The following is a 17,214-nucleotide window of genomic DNA, read 5'->3' as shown; positions in this document are numbered from 1 at the left end:
AAGAAAAAGTGATCCAGGGATTGCTGAAAATTTAATACTACTGATGAGTAAGAAGTGGAGTAAATTTGAAATGAGAGTTGGTTTGGTGGCGGAGCGAGAGATGGCAGTTGAGCCCGTTTTGATATCGATAGCCGTATCCAGTTTTTCCAATTATACAATAGTTATCGTTTAAAAAGTTGTAACCGATCGGTTTTCCAAAAGTTGTTAATTGATTTAATTTGAAGGGTGGAGTTGTTAAAATGTCGGAAGAATTTTTTTTATCACTTTTCCTTCTCAAACGTTTCGGATTTGAAGTAAATGAAGATCGGAGGGCGGCTGAAAGGTGGGCCGGTGACGAGACGGCCAACGTCGGGTTGATCATGAAGGCATTCTTCACTGTAGGACACTATAGTTGGTTAAGAAATTTACTTTGAAGTAAAAATAATTGATATCTAACATTTCCCGTGTCCGTGGCCGGTTTGGAATTGGATAATCGGGTTTGTGCAGTTGAAAGGATATACCTTAAATTTACCCGTGGCGGTAACGAGAGGGAAGATTGTGATTATCGGAAGAGGAGAGAGGACTCGACGAGAGGAGTGCCCACGGCTCGCCTTTCCTAATTGATAAGAAAGGAAATAAGAAACTGGGCCTTCCACTCCAACCAAACATCAATGATTGCCGGCGATGGTTTGTAAAAAAGATGTCCTGACATGGTTTAAAGGATTGAAAAGCTACAAGCGGACTGATCTAATGTGCAGCCTGCTCAATCTCTGCCTGCCAGTCGAGCTCAGGTTTTTGGGCACATGCCTCGAGCACCTCGGGAAGAGGGATTTCCACGAGTTGCGGCAGGCGGAAAGCGAGGCGAACAGCAACCAAGAGCTCAGCTCCCCTGAGACACAGTGTCTCTCCAACCAACAGCTCAGGACGAAGCTCGCCGTCTATGTGTCCGTCTTGTATTCCTGCAACTATTCCTGCAGCAACAACATCTACAAGATCCTCACGAAGAACGAAGACGTAGCCGCCCTGCTCAAGGCGAGCGCCGGAGACGAAAACGCCCTAGACGACCTACTACTCGTTTACATACTCGCCATAAATCACCCGGCCTTCTCCTTCAACCAGAAGCTCAATTTGGAAAAGATATTCAGACAACTGCACGAAGAAGAGGCGAAGAGGCTCCACAACAGGTCGAAATCTTTCAATCCATCGCCTCAGGAACAGGAAAAACCCCAGAACCTGACTGTGAGTACTTGTCAAATTAAAAAAGTCGACACCATTAAAAAAAAATGAAAATAACCAAAAAAATGACCACGAATGAAGAAAAACCCAAACTAAACAATATTTCATATCAGATCTGTTAAAATACGATTTTCCCCACATACCAATTGATAATTAACAGATGTAACTGATAAACGAAAACTAATCTTTTTCTCTCTCATATGAATTTTAAACCGCCTAAAAAAATTGTGAAAACGGATCGAACGGCCGATTAACACAATCAATAACTGATAAATTAATAGAAGAACCCGTCCAAAACTTACTCCTCGTGTTTTTTAAAATAACCTTTGCATGTGGGGGAGGAAACAAGCACGACTATATTTTAAGATTTGTGTCATCTAATCGATGAATTTTTAAATATAAATTTGTTTAAAAAAAAGACCTACAAAATTGATTAATTTGGGTTATTTGCGCAACTAAATATAAGTTAATATAAATTTTAAAACGCGTACTAGCCATACTTTAAAATATGGGGTCGCATATAACTTTGAACAAACACATTTAATTTAAAATAACCAATTATATCCCCGTTTTAATAAAAAATCATTAAGACAAAATACAATAAACTCGGGGAAATTTGGATAATTTTAACTCAATCAATAACATAAATTATTTTAAAACGCAAAACTTGTGTATTATAAATAGACTTTGAATACATATAACATATTAAACGAATTAATTGTATTTTTATCCCATTGTGATGTATATAAAAATCGTGTAAAAAATAACTCGGATCAAATGGGAGAATGGGGTTTATGTTCACATTTGAATACATTAAATTTAGCATAACATGTAAAACTTGTTGTAGCCATGCTTTAAAATATGGACTAGTATATGGCTTTGAATATGCCAACAAAACTAAAATAACCACGTTTTTCTCTCTTTATTTAATAAGTTTTAATCACAAGTTGTTTTAGTCAAGTTGATAAACTCTGAAAACTTATGATAACACACACTCACATGTCACTTTGAACGCATATAATATATTAACCAATTAACCATATTTTTAAACCAGTTTATTTTATAACAATTATTTAAACAAATTACTCGATTAAATGGAAGGAACAATGTGGTTTATTTTTAACATTTGGAATGATTAACATTTAACATAACTAGAAAAGCTTGTTCTAGTCATGATTTAAAATATCTTGTCTAGCATATAACTTTGAATATATTAGCAACACTAAAACAACCACGTTCTTTTTCTATGGATTTAATCAATAAGTCTTTAAGGCAAAAAATAACAACAAACTCCGTAAAATCTGGATTATTTAAACACAATCAATTGAAATTCAAATTATTTACAACATAAAACTTTGTATTATAAATAGACATTTAATACATATAAAATATTTAATGAATTAACAGGATGCTTATCCTATTGTAATGTATGTAAATCTTCTAAAAAATAACTCAATCAAATGGGAGAATGTTTTTTTTTTCATATTTGAATGCATTAAAATTTAGCATAACAAGTAAACTTGTTCTAGCCATGCTTTAAAATATCATGGACTAGTGACATCACATGTGACTTTGAACGCATATAATATATTAACCAATTAACCATATTTTTAAACCAGTTTGTTTTATAACAATTGTTTATCCATTTTACTCAATGAAATGGAAGGAACAATGTGGTGTATTTTTAACATTTGGAACATTTAACATTACATAACTAGGAAAACTTGTTCAAGTCATGATTTAAAATATCTTGGTCAAGCATATAACTTTGAATATATTAGCAACACTAAAACAACCACGTTCTTTAGACATTAATACATATAAAATATTTAATAAATGAACCGGATGCTTATCCCATTGTAATGTATGTAAATCTTATAAAAAATAACTCAATCAAATGGCAGAATGTGTTTTTTTCTTATTTAAATGTATTAAAATTTAGCATATCAAGTAAAACTTGTTCTAGCATGGCTGTAAAATATCAAGGACTAGTATATGACTTTGAATATGTATACAAAACTAAAATAACCACATATTTCACTCTTTATTTAATCAATATTTAATAAGTTTTAATCACAAGTTGTTTTAATCAAGTTGATAAACTCGGAAAACTTATGATAACACAACTTACATGTGACTTTAAACGCATATAATATATTAACTAATTAACCATATTTTTATTCCAGTTTGTTTTATACCAGTTGTTTAACAAAATTGCTTGATGAAATGGAACGGTGTAGTTTATTTTTAACATTTGGAACGATTACCATTTAACATAATAAGTAAAACTTGTTCTACTGATGACGTAAAATATAATGGACTAGCATATGATTTTGAATATATTAGCAAAACTGAAACATCCACGTTTTTCTCTCTTGATTTAATAATGGATAATCAATATTTAATAAGTTTTACTCACAATTTTTCTTAGTCAACTTGATAATCTCAGAAAACTTATATGCAGTAACATACACATGACTTTGAATGTATGTAATATACTAATTAACTGTATTTTTATTCTAATGTGATGTATGTAAAAATTGTGTAAAAAATTATCTCAATCAAATGGGTGAATGTGGATTATTTTTACATTTGAACATATTAAAATGTAGCATAATAAGTAAAACTTGTTCTGACTTTGCTTTAAAATTTCATGGACTAGTATATGACTTTGAATATACCAACAAAACTAAAATAACCATGTTTTACTGTCTTGATTTAATTAGTATTTAATAACTTTAATCACAAATTGTTTTAGTTAACTTGAGAAACTTGAAAAACTTATATGCAGTAACATACACTCACATGTGACTTCGAATGCATATAATATATATTTGACTAATTAACTGTATTTTTATTCCAGTGTGATGTATATAAAAATCGTGTAAAAAATATTTCAAACAAGTGGGAGAATGTGGATTATTTTCACATTTGAACAGATTAAAATTTAGCATAATAAGTAAACTTGTTCTGGCCATGCTTTAAAAAATCATGGACTAGTATATGACTTCAAATATGCCAACAAAACTAAAATAACCATGTTTTTCTCTCGATTTAAATGGTGAATGTGGATTATTTTCACATTTGAACATATTAAAATGTAGCATAATAAGTAAAACTTGTTCTGACTTTGCTTTAAAATTTCATGGACTAGTATATGACTTTGAATATACCAACAAAACTAAAATTACCACGTTTTACTGTCTTGATTTAATTATTTAATAACTTTAATCACAAATTGTTTTAGTTAACTTGATAAACTTGGAAAAATTATGGTATATACAATAACATACACTCACATGTGAATTTGAATGTATATCATATGTTTAACTGATTAACTGCATTTTTATTCCAGTTTCTTTTATAACAATTGTTTAACCAATTTACTCGATGAAATGGAAGGAACAATGTGGTTTATTTTTAACATTAAAACATTAGTTTTGGAACGATTAACATTTAACATAGCTAGGAAAACTTGTTCTAGTTCTAATCTTGGTCTAGCATATAACTTTGAATATATTAGTAACTCTAAAACTACCACTTTAATCAATAAGTCTTTAATAGAAAAAATACCTTCATAAACTTCGTGAAGTTTGGTTAGGGATGGTTAGGGAGTTAACGAATTAACTGTATTTTTATTCCAATCATTTATATAAAAATCATGCAAAAAATAACTCAATAAAATGGGAGAATATGGTTTATTTTCACATTTATTTTAAAATTTAGCATAACAAGTAAAACTTGTTCTAGTCTTGCTTTAAAATATCTTGGACTAGCATATAACTATGTAATTAAAAACTAAAATAACCCCTTTTTTTCTATAGATTTAATTAGTCTTTGACAAAAAAAAAAAACTTCATAAACTTGGGGAAATTTGTATTATTTCAACGCATTCATTTAAAATATAAATTATTATAAAATGCAAAATTTGGGTATTATAAAATATATGTGTCTTTGATGTGATATATTTAGAAAATTTACTGTGTTTTTTCCGGTCTGGTTGTAAAACAAAACTACTCAATGGTATGGAAGTCTATTGTTGTCAAATGTCTATTTTCACATTTGAACGGATTAAAAAAAAAAAAAAAAAAAAAAAAAAAAAAAAAAAAAAAAAAAAAAAAACGAGTTCTAGACAAACATTAAAATATTATAGACTTGCACCTAGCATTTATATAATGTAAAAGTTCAATAATAACTTTTTCTTTCAAATCAATTTGTTTTAAAGGCAAATTATTTTAGAAAATAATTTTATCAACTTGGGAAATTCGTTCGTTGATAGATATTATTTGTCCGAATCTATCATTGAAGAAAAGACAATCAACCAAAAAAGGAAGAGGAGTAATAATTTATTGGGAAATTTGGGTTATTTTAACAAAATCAAGTGCTATGTGAATTTTTATAAAATGCCAAAACTTGTATTATATAAAATAGCACATATTAAATAAATGTATTTTTTTCCAGTTTGATTTGTAACAATAATTTAACAAAATAAATCAATAAAATTTTAAAATATGGTTGTTTCACATTCGTAATATTTAACATAAAATTTAAATAGCGTACTAGCAATTTTTAAAAATATGGAAAATGAAACAGTAAAATAACCACTTTTTCCAGGATTTAATCAATATGTTTTAAAAGCAAATTGCTTTAGTAAATATTTTCATAAACTCGAGGAAATTTGGATTATTTTAACACTCGTATAATATAAAATAACAAATTTGTTAATTAATGGCAGACAAAATTTCCATGTGGTTTTTAAAAAATAATAAGTAAAAACATTATTTAGTAATGTATATAACAAACGTATAATGTAATAGTAGGTAATATATAATTAACATATAACATATATTACAAAAAAACATACACCATGTCACTTTGAGCACATACAATAGACATTTGGTAACAAAATTGCTTGAAATGAAAGAATGTGTTTTATTTTCACATTTGAATGTATTAAATTTAGCATTAAAAGTAAAACTCGTTCTAGCCATGGTTTAAAATATGGATTAGGGTATAACTTTACTTAACTTATATGTTGCAAAACTAAAATAACAACTTTTTTCTCTCAATTTAATCCATAAGTTTAGACAGATTGTTTTAGGCTATGGGAAATAACTTGCTCACCTCGGGAAATTTGGGTTGTTTTAACACAATCAAGTGTAAATCAATATAAAATGCCAAAACTTGTGTAATATGTAATAACTCTAGTCACGCTTTAAAATATTGAACTAGCATTTAACTTTGAATATTTTAACAAAATAAAGTATGTATGTTTTTATCTTGATTTTATCAGTAAGTTTTAAGGACAAGTTGTTTTGACTTACTTAATCTATTCTGGGAAATTTGGATTACTTATCACAATCAAGAGCCATATAAATTATTATAAGCAAAAACTTGTGACTACGCATGTGACTTTGAATATGTATAGTATATTTCACTTCTTAATTGTATTTTTATTACAATTTAATGAAATATGACATATACCGTGACATATTTTATTTTCATAATTTACTAGTGAAACTTCACATTGCATACAAAATTAACGAAAAGAAAAAATTGGTATACTCATAATAATCATATTATACTCTTGTAAGTTTTAATTTTCATTACTTTCTTTTTAACTTTTTCATTTTATTTTTTAATTTTTGTTATCACTTTCCTGTCGGCTGTTTGACGGCAGAGAATTCTGGACCGTTCGGTATCACACATCATAAGTGAATGATTACAAACATTTAATCTATTATTGTATTTTTCCTCTGGTCTTTAAGAGAAAAAAATAGTCTAAAAATAAACCAAATGATCACACCCATTGCTAACATCACTGGGAGATGATCATATTGATCAATGTGTTTTTCTCCTTTTTTATTTTTATATTTGTGTAGATAACCCAAATTTATCAATACTCCTTAATTTTATTAACAGCAATATTAAATTGATACAGTGTTATTAATTTTATTTTCATGAACAAATTTATAAATCATTAATCTCGATTTATAAAGCATAATACGAAATGGTGTCGACTGAGTATAGTTTAAGCAAAAGAAAAAATTTAACAAGAAGTTAAATAAAAAAAAAAAATGTATTATCAAATAAAACTAACTAAATTCAAAGTCGATATTTATATTTTGACAGAAAACTGTTCATGCGCCAGGCTGTACATGCAAGGCTGATTTTATTGAATAATTTACCTCGTTTCCATGATGTTCAATATTTCAATCAATTACTCAGCCGTAAGACGCTGTCCCAAAATCCAAAAGGGGAATGCAAAGCCAGTTTTGCTTTCTTCGGGTATTAAATTGTTATAAGTTCAATTTTGGATAAAGGGGAGAGTAAAGGTATGTATGGTGTTGAATAGGATCTAATGGATCTTCTTACTGAGAACAATACCTACTAGACTCTTTATCTGTCATAATTTCTTTATTTATTATTATCTTTAAATTATATTTATTTTAATCTCAAATCCCTTTATCATTTTTAGAAGAACAAAAGTATAAATAATAAATGCTAAATTGTGTTTTTTTTCCCCAATAAATTTGTCAGATATTCAACTAAAAATAGTTCGTTGGAATGATAAATATACATTTATATTTTATTTTTAAGAATTTTTACAAGAGAAAAAATCTCCTGATTTGATTTGTATCTCATATAAATTTGTCTCTATTTTCCATAATCCAAAATTCCTCTTTTTTAATGCAAATATTCCACATCATTCTCAATACATTTGTTTGTTGTAAGTCTAAATACCAAATATGTCGAAGATTGAATAAAAGAGGAATAAAGGTAAAAATAAACCTATTGACACTATTAGTAATAAATTATAATTCACGAAATTGCATATTCTTATGAATAAAAAACAACAACAATAGAATAAACGAAAAGAAATAAAATTTACTGTGAGTATATAAGTCTATTTGAGTGTTTTCTTATAGATTTTAAATGACCAAGAGAGAGAAAGGTATCTTCGAGTTGAGGCTTGGAAAAAGTTGATATTAAAATCACTTAAAGGAAATACTTTGGTGAGCAAATACATTATTAAAATGAACAGTTGTTGATAGAATTATTAAAGTTGGAAAAATTTATTAAAATTAATAAATATTTTGGCTTTTCACTGTATTTTTGTTTTTATTTAGCTTTTATTTTGTTTGTTTTCCTTAACTAACTTGTATAAAACACAGTCAAAATGTTTATTGTTTTTTTAAATTTACAACTTTTTTCTCTCTCTCACCAACTATTTATTATAACAATATGCCATAATAAAATATTATATTCTTCTTGGTGTCACTGCTTAATTTCTAAATATTTATTTATTTTCAATCAAATAACATTTAATAGTTTAAAATCAGTAGTTAATTGTTAAAGTAGGTGCTTGTGTGTTTACTTAATATTTGTCTTCAGGGTTACCCGGCTTGTATATCACTTGAAGATGGACATATCATTGGGGTTGGGCCCCAGTTACCGAATATGCCTCCAAATCCTCATCACCCTGGTAATTTATAGATTTTTTTTTTACATTTTCCGATTCTAATTTGTGAATAGTTGCAGGAGACCAAGGACTTATAAATGTCCACGATGGAAATGGTGGAAATGGAACTGTGAGGTTAAGTTTTCCACCGGGTGCACAAGTCCCTCCTCCAGGTGCACCAGCTCCTCTCATACTGAATGCAAGCAGTAAGTAAATTTGACACTATGAAACTTTGTTTTTACTAATTAAATTTTGTTCAGGTTGGACAGTCATACAGCCGCCGGCCCCAGGGCCAGGAGGAGATTCGCCCATGGCTAGCAGGACTTCATCTCCAAGCAGTCGTGCCGGCTCTCCATCTCCTCCACATAACCAGCAGCCGCATCAGATCAGGTTGAAATTTGCTTCTCCCAGGGTACCACCGCCGGGCGATGCCCTCAGGGACACCATAGGTAAAGAAATGCCAAAATTTGCCACCCATTTGCAAAACTTCAGCACCGAACAGGTAAAGTCTTTTGTAAGAAATTTACATAACAGTAGTTACATTATCGTTAAAACTTGTACTGTTTTAGCTGTCCCTAATGTCAGATGAAGAACTCAAAGAAATTGGACTGACTCCTTGTGCCATAAATCAGTTGAGATCAATATTGTTAACAAAGCAAGTCATTTTAACTAATGGTATAGGCCCTCCACCAACTCATCATATGCTAGATGTTTCTTCCAAAAAGAAAATGGATGCTGTTGAACAAGATGTTAGTTCTTTTTCTTTAATTAAAGCTTATTAACCCTAAAGAAATAATCCTTATCACTTAAATTCAATCACATTCATTACTTTTTTGATTTACATTAGTGTATATATTTTAAATATTAAAAAGTCTCACCTTTACCATTAACTTAGAATGTAACACAATTTTAAATATATTCGTAAACTTTTAATTAAGAGTTAATAAAAATCTTATATTGTTCAGGTGTATTTGAGATTCAGATATATATTTTTTAAATTCAATTCATGAGTCGAACAGTTCAAGTTCCTCTACATTTTAATTATTATTAAATTAGAATTACTAATACAAATATATTGTTGTTAGAATATGGTAAGGCGGTACCCGATAGAAGGGATGGCAATGTACCCAATTCCTAGTGCGGGTCTTATCTGCCAGCCATCCCAGTGCTACAGCTGTTATGCTTTCGGTCCAAGGAAGTGTCTACCGATTCAACACCATTATCCTCCACATTCTGGAATCGCTCTGGGACCTCCGCCGCCTCCACCGACTACTCTGCCACAACATTTACACCAGCCACACGGCCCGATAAACGATGCAATGAGGAATCTTCGATTAGACAATGAGCAAAGCAGCGCTTCTGATACGGCATCTGATAATTCACCTCCTGATACTCCAGCACCACAACATCCTGGTACACTTTTAAATTACATTCAATTTTTTCCTTGCTTTCAGATGTTCAGAATATATTAGGAAGATAACATTGAAATTTTTTTAAGTTTATTAATAGAGGTTTAAACTTGCAGATGGAACAGTATTGCCTTCAACAGAAGATAGGCTGAGCAGCACAAATATGGATGAACGGAGGGGCGGGGTAAATTCTGGCCATGGTAGATCAAGGGGAATTGGACGCAACAGGAGTAATCCTCCAGGAATTCAAACGTTAACACGTGGACGAGGGCCTAATCATACCCAGAGGTATTTATTTTCCTGGTTTATTAATATTTATTGTCTTTTTGAAAGTTTGTATTAGTTTTGGCAAATTTAAAGATATTTTGACGGTTTATTTTGTGCATTGTGTTGGTTAGCTTGGTAAATCGGTTTTGATGTGGACATTTCTACATGTTAGAAATTGGTAGATAGACAAGAAGTATTGAGCAAGTTATTAAAAAATTAAATTAATTTTTTTTAAACCAAGCAGTTGTTCAAATCACAAAAAATAAAGATATGTATTTAGAAGAGTATGTAGTAGTCAAGAAAGAGTAGAATACGAGAAGTAAAATAGTAATTTGTGTGTACAGATACAAAGAGAAAAAATTGTGTGTACAGAGATTGCTTAATTTGGCGTAACACAAGGCAAATTTGGGGTTTTCAAACTGAAGTAGTTTATAACAACTAGTTTTTATATCTTTTGCATTTAAAAACTTACAAATACAACCAAGCGCCATTTGCACACTCTTTTTGCCTTTTTACAATGAACGAGTACTAAACTGTCAAAAAATGGGATTGATTGGTGGGAGCAGCTATTTGACTGAAAAAATAGAAACCCACTCGAATCACACCTCACTGCATGGTTAACCTCAGTACATTACCTTGAGGTTAAAAAGAAAGTTCACTACAGTATCTTCAGGAAGTAAAGTTAACCTCACTACAGAACTTTGAGGTAAAGATAACGTCACTACAGTACCTTGAGGTAGTAAAGATAATCTCACTACAGTTTCTTGAGATAGTAAAGATAACCTCATTACATTACCTTGTGGTTGGAAAATCTCACTACAGTATCTTGATGTCATAAAGTTAACCTCACTAAATTACCTTGAGGTTAAAAAGAAAGCTTACTACAATATCGTGAGGTTGTAAGCTAACCTCACTATAGTACCTTGAGGTTGTAATGATAACCTTATTACAGTACCTTGGAGATGTAAGAATAATCTCACTACAATTTCTTGAGATAGTAAGGATAACCCACTGCCTTGAAGTCGTAAAGATAATCTCACTTTTGTATCTTAGTAACCTTACTACAGTTCCTTGAGGTTCTAACGATAACCTTCGTATTATATCTTGCATTTGTAAACTTAACCCCATTACAGAACTACGAGGTAGTAAAGGTAACCTCACTACACTACCTGGAAATCGTGGTTTAGCTCTCATCAGACGTTATCTCCTCTATGGGAGGGGGAAAATTTCAGCAGCCTTACATGCTTACATATACTAATTTTTACTTAGATGTTAAGGTGAAAAATTAGTCATAGTAATACGATTTATTGGTGCCAACTATGTAGTCGATTATTGACGTTGGAAAATACCATTATCAGACAAAGTCAGTTTTCTATGGATCATTCATAATTGCAGTATCAATAGATAAGCATACTCAGAATACCAACTGGAAAATGTACCAGCATTTTTACCCCTATATTATATCAATATGTCATGAATAGACATCATGGTAATAATTTCAATTACAAGGTATATTCTACATGTCTGCACCTTAAAAACCCACAAATGATATTCTGCTGTTAACAGGTGCTTTACTTTAGTTCATTTTAAAATTTAAGACATCCCAAGTTAGAATTAGGGTTTTGGTAATTTGTTCTTTCAGTGCATGGTCGAAAAGTTGTAATTATTTTTAATGTGCTTCCCAGTCAGTTAAAATCTTTTATTATGATTTTCATAGACTTGAATTTGCTCTGTTCAGGAGGAGGGATGTAAGTTCTAATATGGTAAATGGAGGAGTGGATGAAAGGAAAATGTACCAACAGCAGGGTGGCAATGGTTCCGGTAGTTCAGTAGTAAACTCGAGTGGCGGCAATGGAGGCTCTGGTGAACCTACCGGAGCTGCTCCTGGAGGCTACTTCAGTTACATGAGTCCTTACCTCAGGCCTGCTTATCCTACTGCATACCATCACCCAGCTGCTTACGTGCGCCATGCGTACCCAACAGCATATCACAACGGTGACCTGGTATACCAATACCCTTCTGGGCCCCCTCCTCCTGGTGCCAACGCAGCAGGCACTTTTCTACCCCCTCCTCCACCACCTCCTTCTTTCTCCCCTGTTGCACCTCCGCCACAACAGCCCCCTCCTCCACCGTCTCAAGTACTCAAGCCACCTTCCTGCTATAACTGCGGAAGTCAAAGTCATGTAGCTATGGACTGCCCTGATCCTACGATAGAAGAAGTTACTAAACAAGGTAAACATTTTGATATCGTTTATTTTATTTCTCCGCAGATTCATGGAGTGCGAAGAATAAAAAAATAGTTTTACTTTCTAATCATTAGTTATAATCTCTGTAAATGGTTGTTGAATAATCTGTATTATATTTTTTAATAATATGTCTAAAAAGATGAATAATGTTTTTTTTACAAAAAATGTGTTTCAACTGTTGTTTTAAGCATCAAGAAGTAACCAGTATGTATGAAATACACCTGGAAACCTACTAACTGATTTTGATTGATCTTATGCATGAAATGTAAAAAAAAAAAATCTAAATCAAAATCAATTCGTCTATATGAATTTCAGGTCAATATAGGATAGACTTCACTACAAATTTCCAAAAGCAGCCTGGTGATGTACCAGGGACGGCTGACAAGTGACACTACCATCCGAACCCAACGTGTAACATATGTACATAGTCTAATTTTATAAACATAGATGATATAAATATATAAATATATGCATAACATATATAAACAATATAAAAAGTAAAAAAAAGTGAGACAGAGCACTTGTCAACTATTCTAGTTTCTTTTTGGCTTATAATGTTAAGGATATTTTCTCAATTTATTTAATATTTGTTTTTGTTTACCAGTTATAGACTTATTCGCTCCTTGTCATTGGTATCGTTTACCGTAACTGTTGATATTTATTGTTGTTCGAGAGAAATTGGCAGATGTGGGCATGGTATCTCGTTAAAACTACCAAAAGTAATACTCACTAAAATTAATTTTAAAAAATAAAATAAAATATCGGTTGTGTGATATATCTTAGAAAATAAAACTTAGTTGATTGCAGAAATGTAGTTAATGTATGCCAACTAATAATCTGTGACGCCTAGCTTTGTTTTCGGTTATTTATTATTATTTTTTTGCTATATTCACTACTAAATCACTTAGGCATTTATTATTTTACATTTTCATATCAAAAAGGAAAACGGTGGTTTTTAAATAAGTTTTTTATTTTAATTTTAATTTTTTTTAATTACAAGTTTTCTTCATTCTTGATTCAAAATGGTGTATTAACATTGATCTCTCATGTTCATGTTTGTGCAGTTCGCAATTTGTTTTTTGATTTAATCAATTTGTCAATGCGATGTCTAGTGAAAACATGAAAATAACAGGAAAAAAGTGAATTTATTATACCATTTTTATACCTCTGAGGCCTAGAAAATTTAATTTAAAAAAGAAAAAAAAGTGCGTTTGTAAACTTTCCGTGTTGTGGTTTTTTTAATACAGTGTAAAACATAGACAATTATTAACAAAAAAGTTAAAATATATATTATAAAGCGCTGGGTCGCTTTAAAATAGGCTTCAAATATTGCTGTAAGTTCTAAATATCCCAATAAAGAAACAAGTTATTAAATATCTTAAATAAAAGTTATTATATATTAATCGTCATATCAAACGCAAAGGCTTCAGCCTTCGTGATTGTATATATACTAAATATTATAAAAAGAAAGACATGATGAAACCTTAGTTTCATTACTGAACTGAATTGTAAACAATCATTTTCCAAATACGTGTAGTACTTAAATCGTTGATTATTAGATTTTTTGTTTTTGAGATATTGTTTTAATCGATTATATATATTACTTTAATATTTATTACATTTTTGATAATGTTATTTTGTCAATTTTCTTACATTCAGAGGATTTGTGGAAAGTGATTTTTTAAAAAAGGTTGATTTCAGTCTTTTATTTATTTATTTATATAATTTTATGTTTTGCCAGTCGAATTGCGGGATCAACTGTGTTTTGTAGTTCCTTTGGTGGAGGTTTTAAAAGCATTTTGTTCCTAATTATTTTTTAAGAAAGAATTGAAAATTGTTTAAAAACAAGGTTCAGTTTACAATACCAATATAATTCAGTCCCCTACATTGTTACTTTTTAAGTTGCCAATTTGCAAAAAGAGTCAATCAAAATTTGAAGTCCCAGAAATATACACAAATTAAAATTTGTTATATTGCTCTTTCGGAAATAATGTTCCAATGCTATCTGTTTTAAAAATTAAAATTAAAAATGCTTTCATTATGGTTCCACACTTTTATAAAAATAATAATAATACTTTATAAAAATTGCATTTACAATCAGTATTGTAAGTATTCTTTTGAGGTACAGAATATCAAAGCGACAGTTGCTACACACATAGCATTTGCGATTACTTGTTCAACAAGAGGAATATATATGTATAAAAAAAAGCAGATGAGAAAACAGTCAATCGAATGCTTAAGAATTGCTTTTATGACATACAGTTATAGCTGTTATTAAATAGGATGAACTGTTAAATTAACAAAGGCAAGTTTTTACAATATTTGTTAAATGGAAGTTGAACTTTGTCGGGAGGTACTGAAATAAAATAAGCATTTAGTTAATTATTAGTTGAAATGTGAATTTTATTAGCCTTGTTTCGGGAATATATATATATGTATTATTTGGCCTTTAAAAAATTTCTTTCCACATATGCTATTAAGAATTTTAATTTTCTGTCATCTCAATAATTAATCGATTTAGTGAAATTTTAAGTTTGCCATTAATTGTACTGGTAATTAGTGAAATTTATATTTTTAAGTAGGCTACGAACAGACCATTAATTTTTCTAATTTATTCATCAGAATTATTAATTTGAAATTTAGCCTATCAAACTGTTTATTTTTAAATGCATTGTATTTTAATTTTGAACTGACAGGTAATTGAACTATCAGAAAATTAAGTCAATAAATTCATAGGCGTAATTTATAAATGGCTGCAGAACAAAAAGTGGATAAACGAAATGGAAAATTTCTCATCTAGAGGAATTAGTGACCTTTATCTGTGTTCATGGGTGTAAATAATACTTCAATTATATTTGTGTAAATAGCTACTATTATAATAATAATGAGTCATAATGGATTATTATAATATTGTTAAGTTGTACTGTGTGGATTAAATATTTTACCTTTGTCTACTTCAGGAAAAAGTAAAAGATGAACGAAAAAAAATTTAAAAAAATAAAAATCAAAAACAATCAAACAAAGACTTTTTCTTCCAAATCCTTTCCCTTCTTTAATAACACATTTTGTGTTCAGGTGGTTTGTCTTGTTTGCTTTATGAAAACTTACCTTTTTTTAAAGTCCTAGTTATGAATTGGCTTGTAAATTAAGTTCCCAGTGTTATTCGATAATTTGATTTTACCATTTTTGTGTTTTGAAGCAATTTGATTCTGTATTTCCATATTGGTTGTACAATAGGAGTACTTTAAATTCACTAATTTCGTGGTCTGCTTGACCAATTAAATCATTACAATTAATTAAGGTTTTTAGTTGAGATGGTGGGGTTGAGATGGGAAGTCGAGCAGCGGCGTATCTAGCCGAAGATCGTGGATTCGAATCCCGCTCATGCCATTGACTTTTTTATCTCAACTAAAAACCTTAATTAATTGTAATTGGTAGGAATAATTACTTGTTGGATAATTGTATATGACAATGGGACCAAGGATGCTGCCTTGTGGGCCGGTGCACTGGCGCAACTGCGGATGTGGCAACTGGGCATCAAGCAGTTGTTGTTCAGCAATCAGGCGCGGGCACTCCCGGGGCCGGAATACAAGGAGTTTAGAGCCGAGGAGTGTGATACATTTTGGCTTGTTGCCTGGCAGCTCAGCCCTCAAAGTAACCACATGGGCTCTACAGTACACTGCCCCTTTTCAGTGTAGGGAATGGAGAGCAAGATGTTCCAATTTGTATGTGAAAGTACCTATCTGACAGATAGAATTTTAGAATATATCAGATTTAGGAGGGGAAAACTTCATGGCTAAATACTAATAACCAATATCAATAATTATGTCTTTTATAATTATAAAGAAACAATTGGAATATGGTGATTTTTTTTCTATTTACAGATGCTTGGAATTTTGTGCTCGCGAAGAAATAAAAGTTAATACTATATTACGAACTTGCATGTTTAATAGAAGATATCGTGCTATGTGAATTAAAAATTTGAGTCAATCAATTGTAATGGTAAGTTATCTAAGAACAACAATTATCCTACCTTATTACCTTAAAAAAATCAATTTTATTGTAAATTATTCCTTACTATTTAAAGAAAAATAACAGTTTTGTATATTAATTGAATTAGTAATTGTAGTTATGGAAAAATAAAATGTGTTTATGTTATGAGTAATAAATTTTTACAATATGAAGCAGTAGTTTTGCACCGTTTCTTTTTGCTGTAATAGGTCAGCAGAAGAGTTTATACCAATCACCAACGGACTATGACCAACACCAACTATGCTGAACATGCAGGTACTTGCCAAATTGCATCACGTTCTGTTAGTACCTGGATGGTTTCCTCCAGGAATACAATGTGCCATTGGATCATTTTTTTTCTTTATGTTTTTACAAATTTCTAATTTTTCTGCGTTACATGGTGCTTCTTTTGCCAATCTGTTGAGTTTGATAAGAAACACATTTTGGTGAAAGAGAGTAGAAATTTATTTAGCGATCGCAGTCAAATGATGTTAAATAAATTAAAATTTAAAAACTTTAATCAATTATATCTTTTGAGGTTTATTTAACGTCTGCAAATTAAATGATGTTAAATAAATTAAAATTAATAATACAACTACTTTAC

The 17,214-nt window shown here is 30.4% G+C and overlaps 1 protein-coding gene across 4 annotated transcripts; it reads left to right on the top strand.

Moving 5' to 3' along the window:
• Positions 1-308: 308 nt before the first annotated feature.
• LOC106666743 (trithorax group protein osa) lies at positions 309-16,616 on the top strand. 4 transcript variants are annotated; one of them, XM_014394141.2, is made up of 10 exons: positions 309-1,218; positions 8,145-8,231; positions 8,611-8,701; positions 8,752-8,883; positions 8,938-9,179; positions 9,247-9,426; positions 9,763-10,090; positions 10,203-10,374; positions 12,092-12,585; positions 16,484-16,616. In XM_014394141.2, exons 1-10 carry the CDS (start codon positions 664-666, stop codon positions 16,513-16,515), a joined length of 2,313 nt encoding a protein of 770 aa, XP_014249627.1. In that variant the 5' UTR covers positions 309-663; the 3' UTR covers positions 16,516-16,616. The 4 variants fall into 4 exon arrangements, with proteins under 4 accessions (XP_014249627.1, XP_014249626.1, XP_014249625.1 ...); XM_014394140.2 differs by lacking the exon at positions 16,484-16,616 and adding an exon at positions 12,915-14,330 and having other exon boundaries at positions 315-1,218; positions 8,758-8,883; XM_014394139.2 differs by lacking the exon at positions 16,484-16,616 and adding an exon at positions 12,915-14,330 and having other exon boundaries at positions 321-1,218.
• The last annotated feature ends 598 nt before the right edge of the window (positions 16,617-17,214 follow it).

Source organism: Cimex lectularius, unplaced genomic scaffold (assembly GCF_000648675.2).
Source record: "Cimex lectularius strain Harlan isolate CLEC.00 unplaced genomic scaffold, Clec_2.1 scaffold2, whole genome shotgun sequence".
Taxonomy (NCBI): domain Eukaryota; kingdom Metazoa; phylum Arthropoda; class Insecta; order Hemiptera; family Cimicidae; genus Cimex; species Cimex lectularius.
Note: the sequence above shows the minus strand (reverse complement) of the source record. Positions and strands in the feature narration are given on the sequence as shown.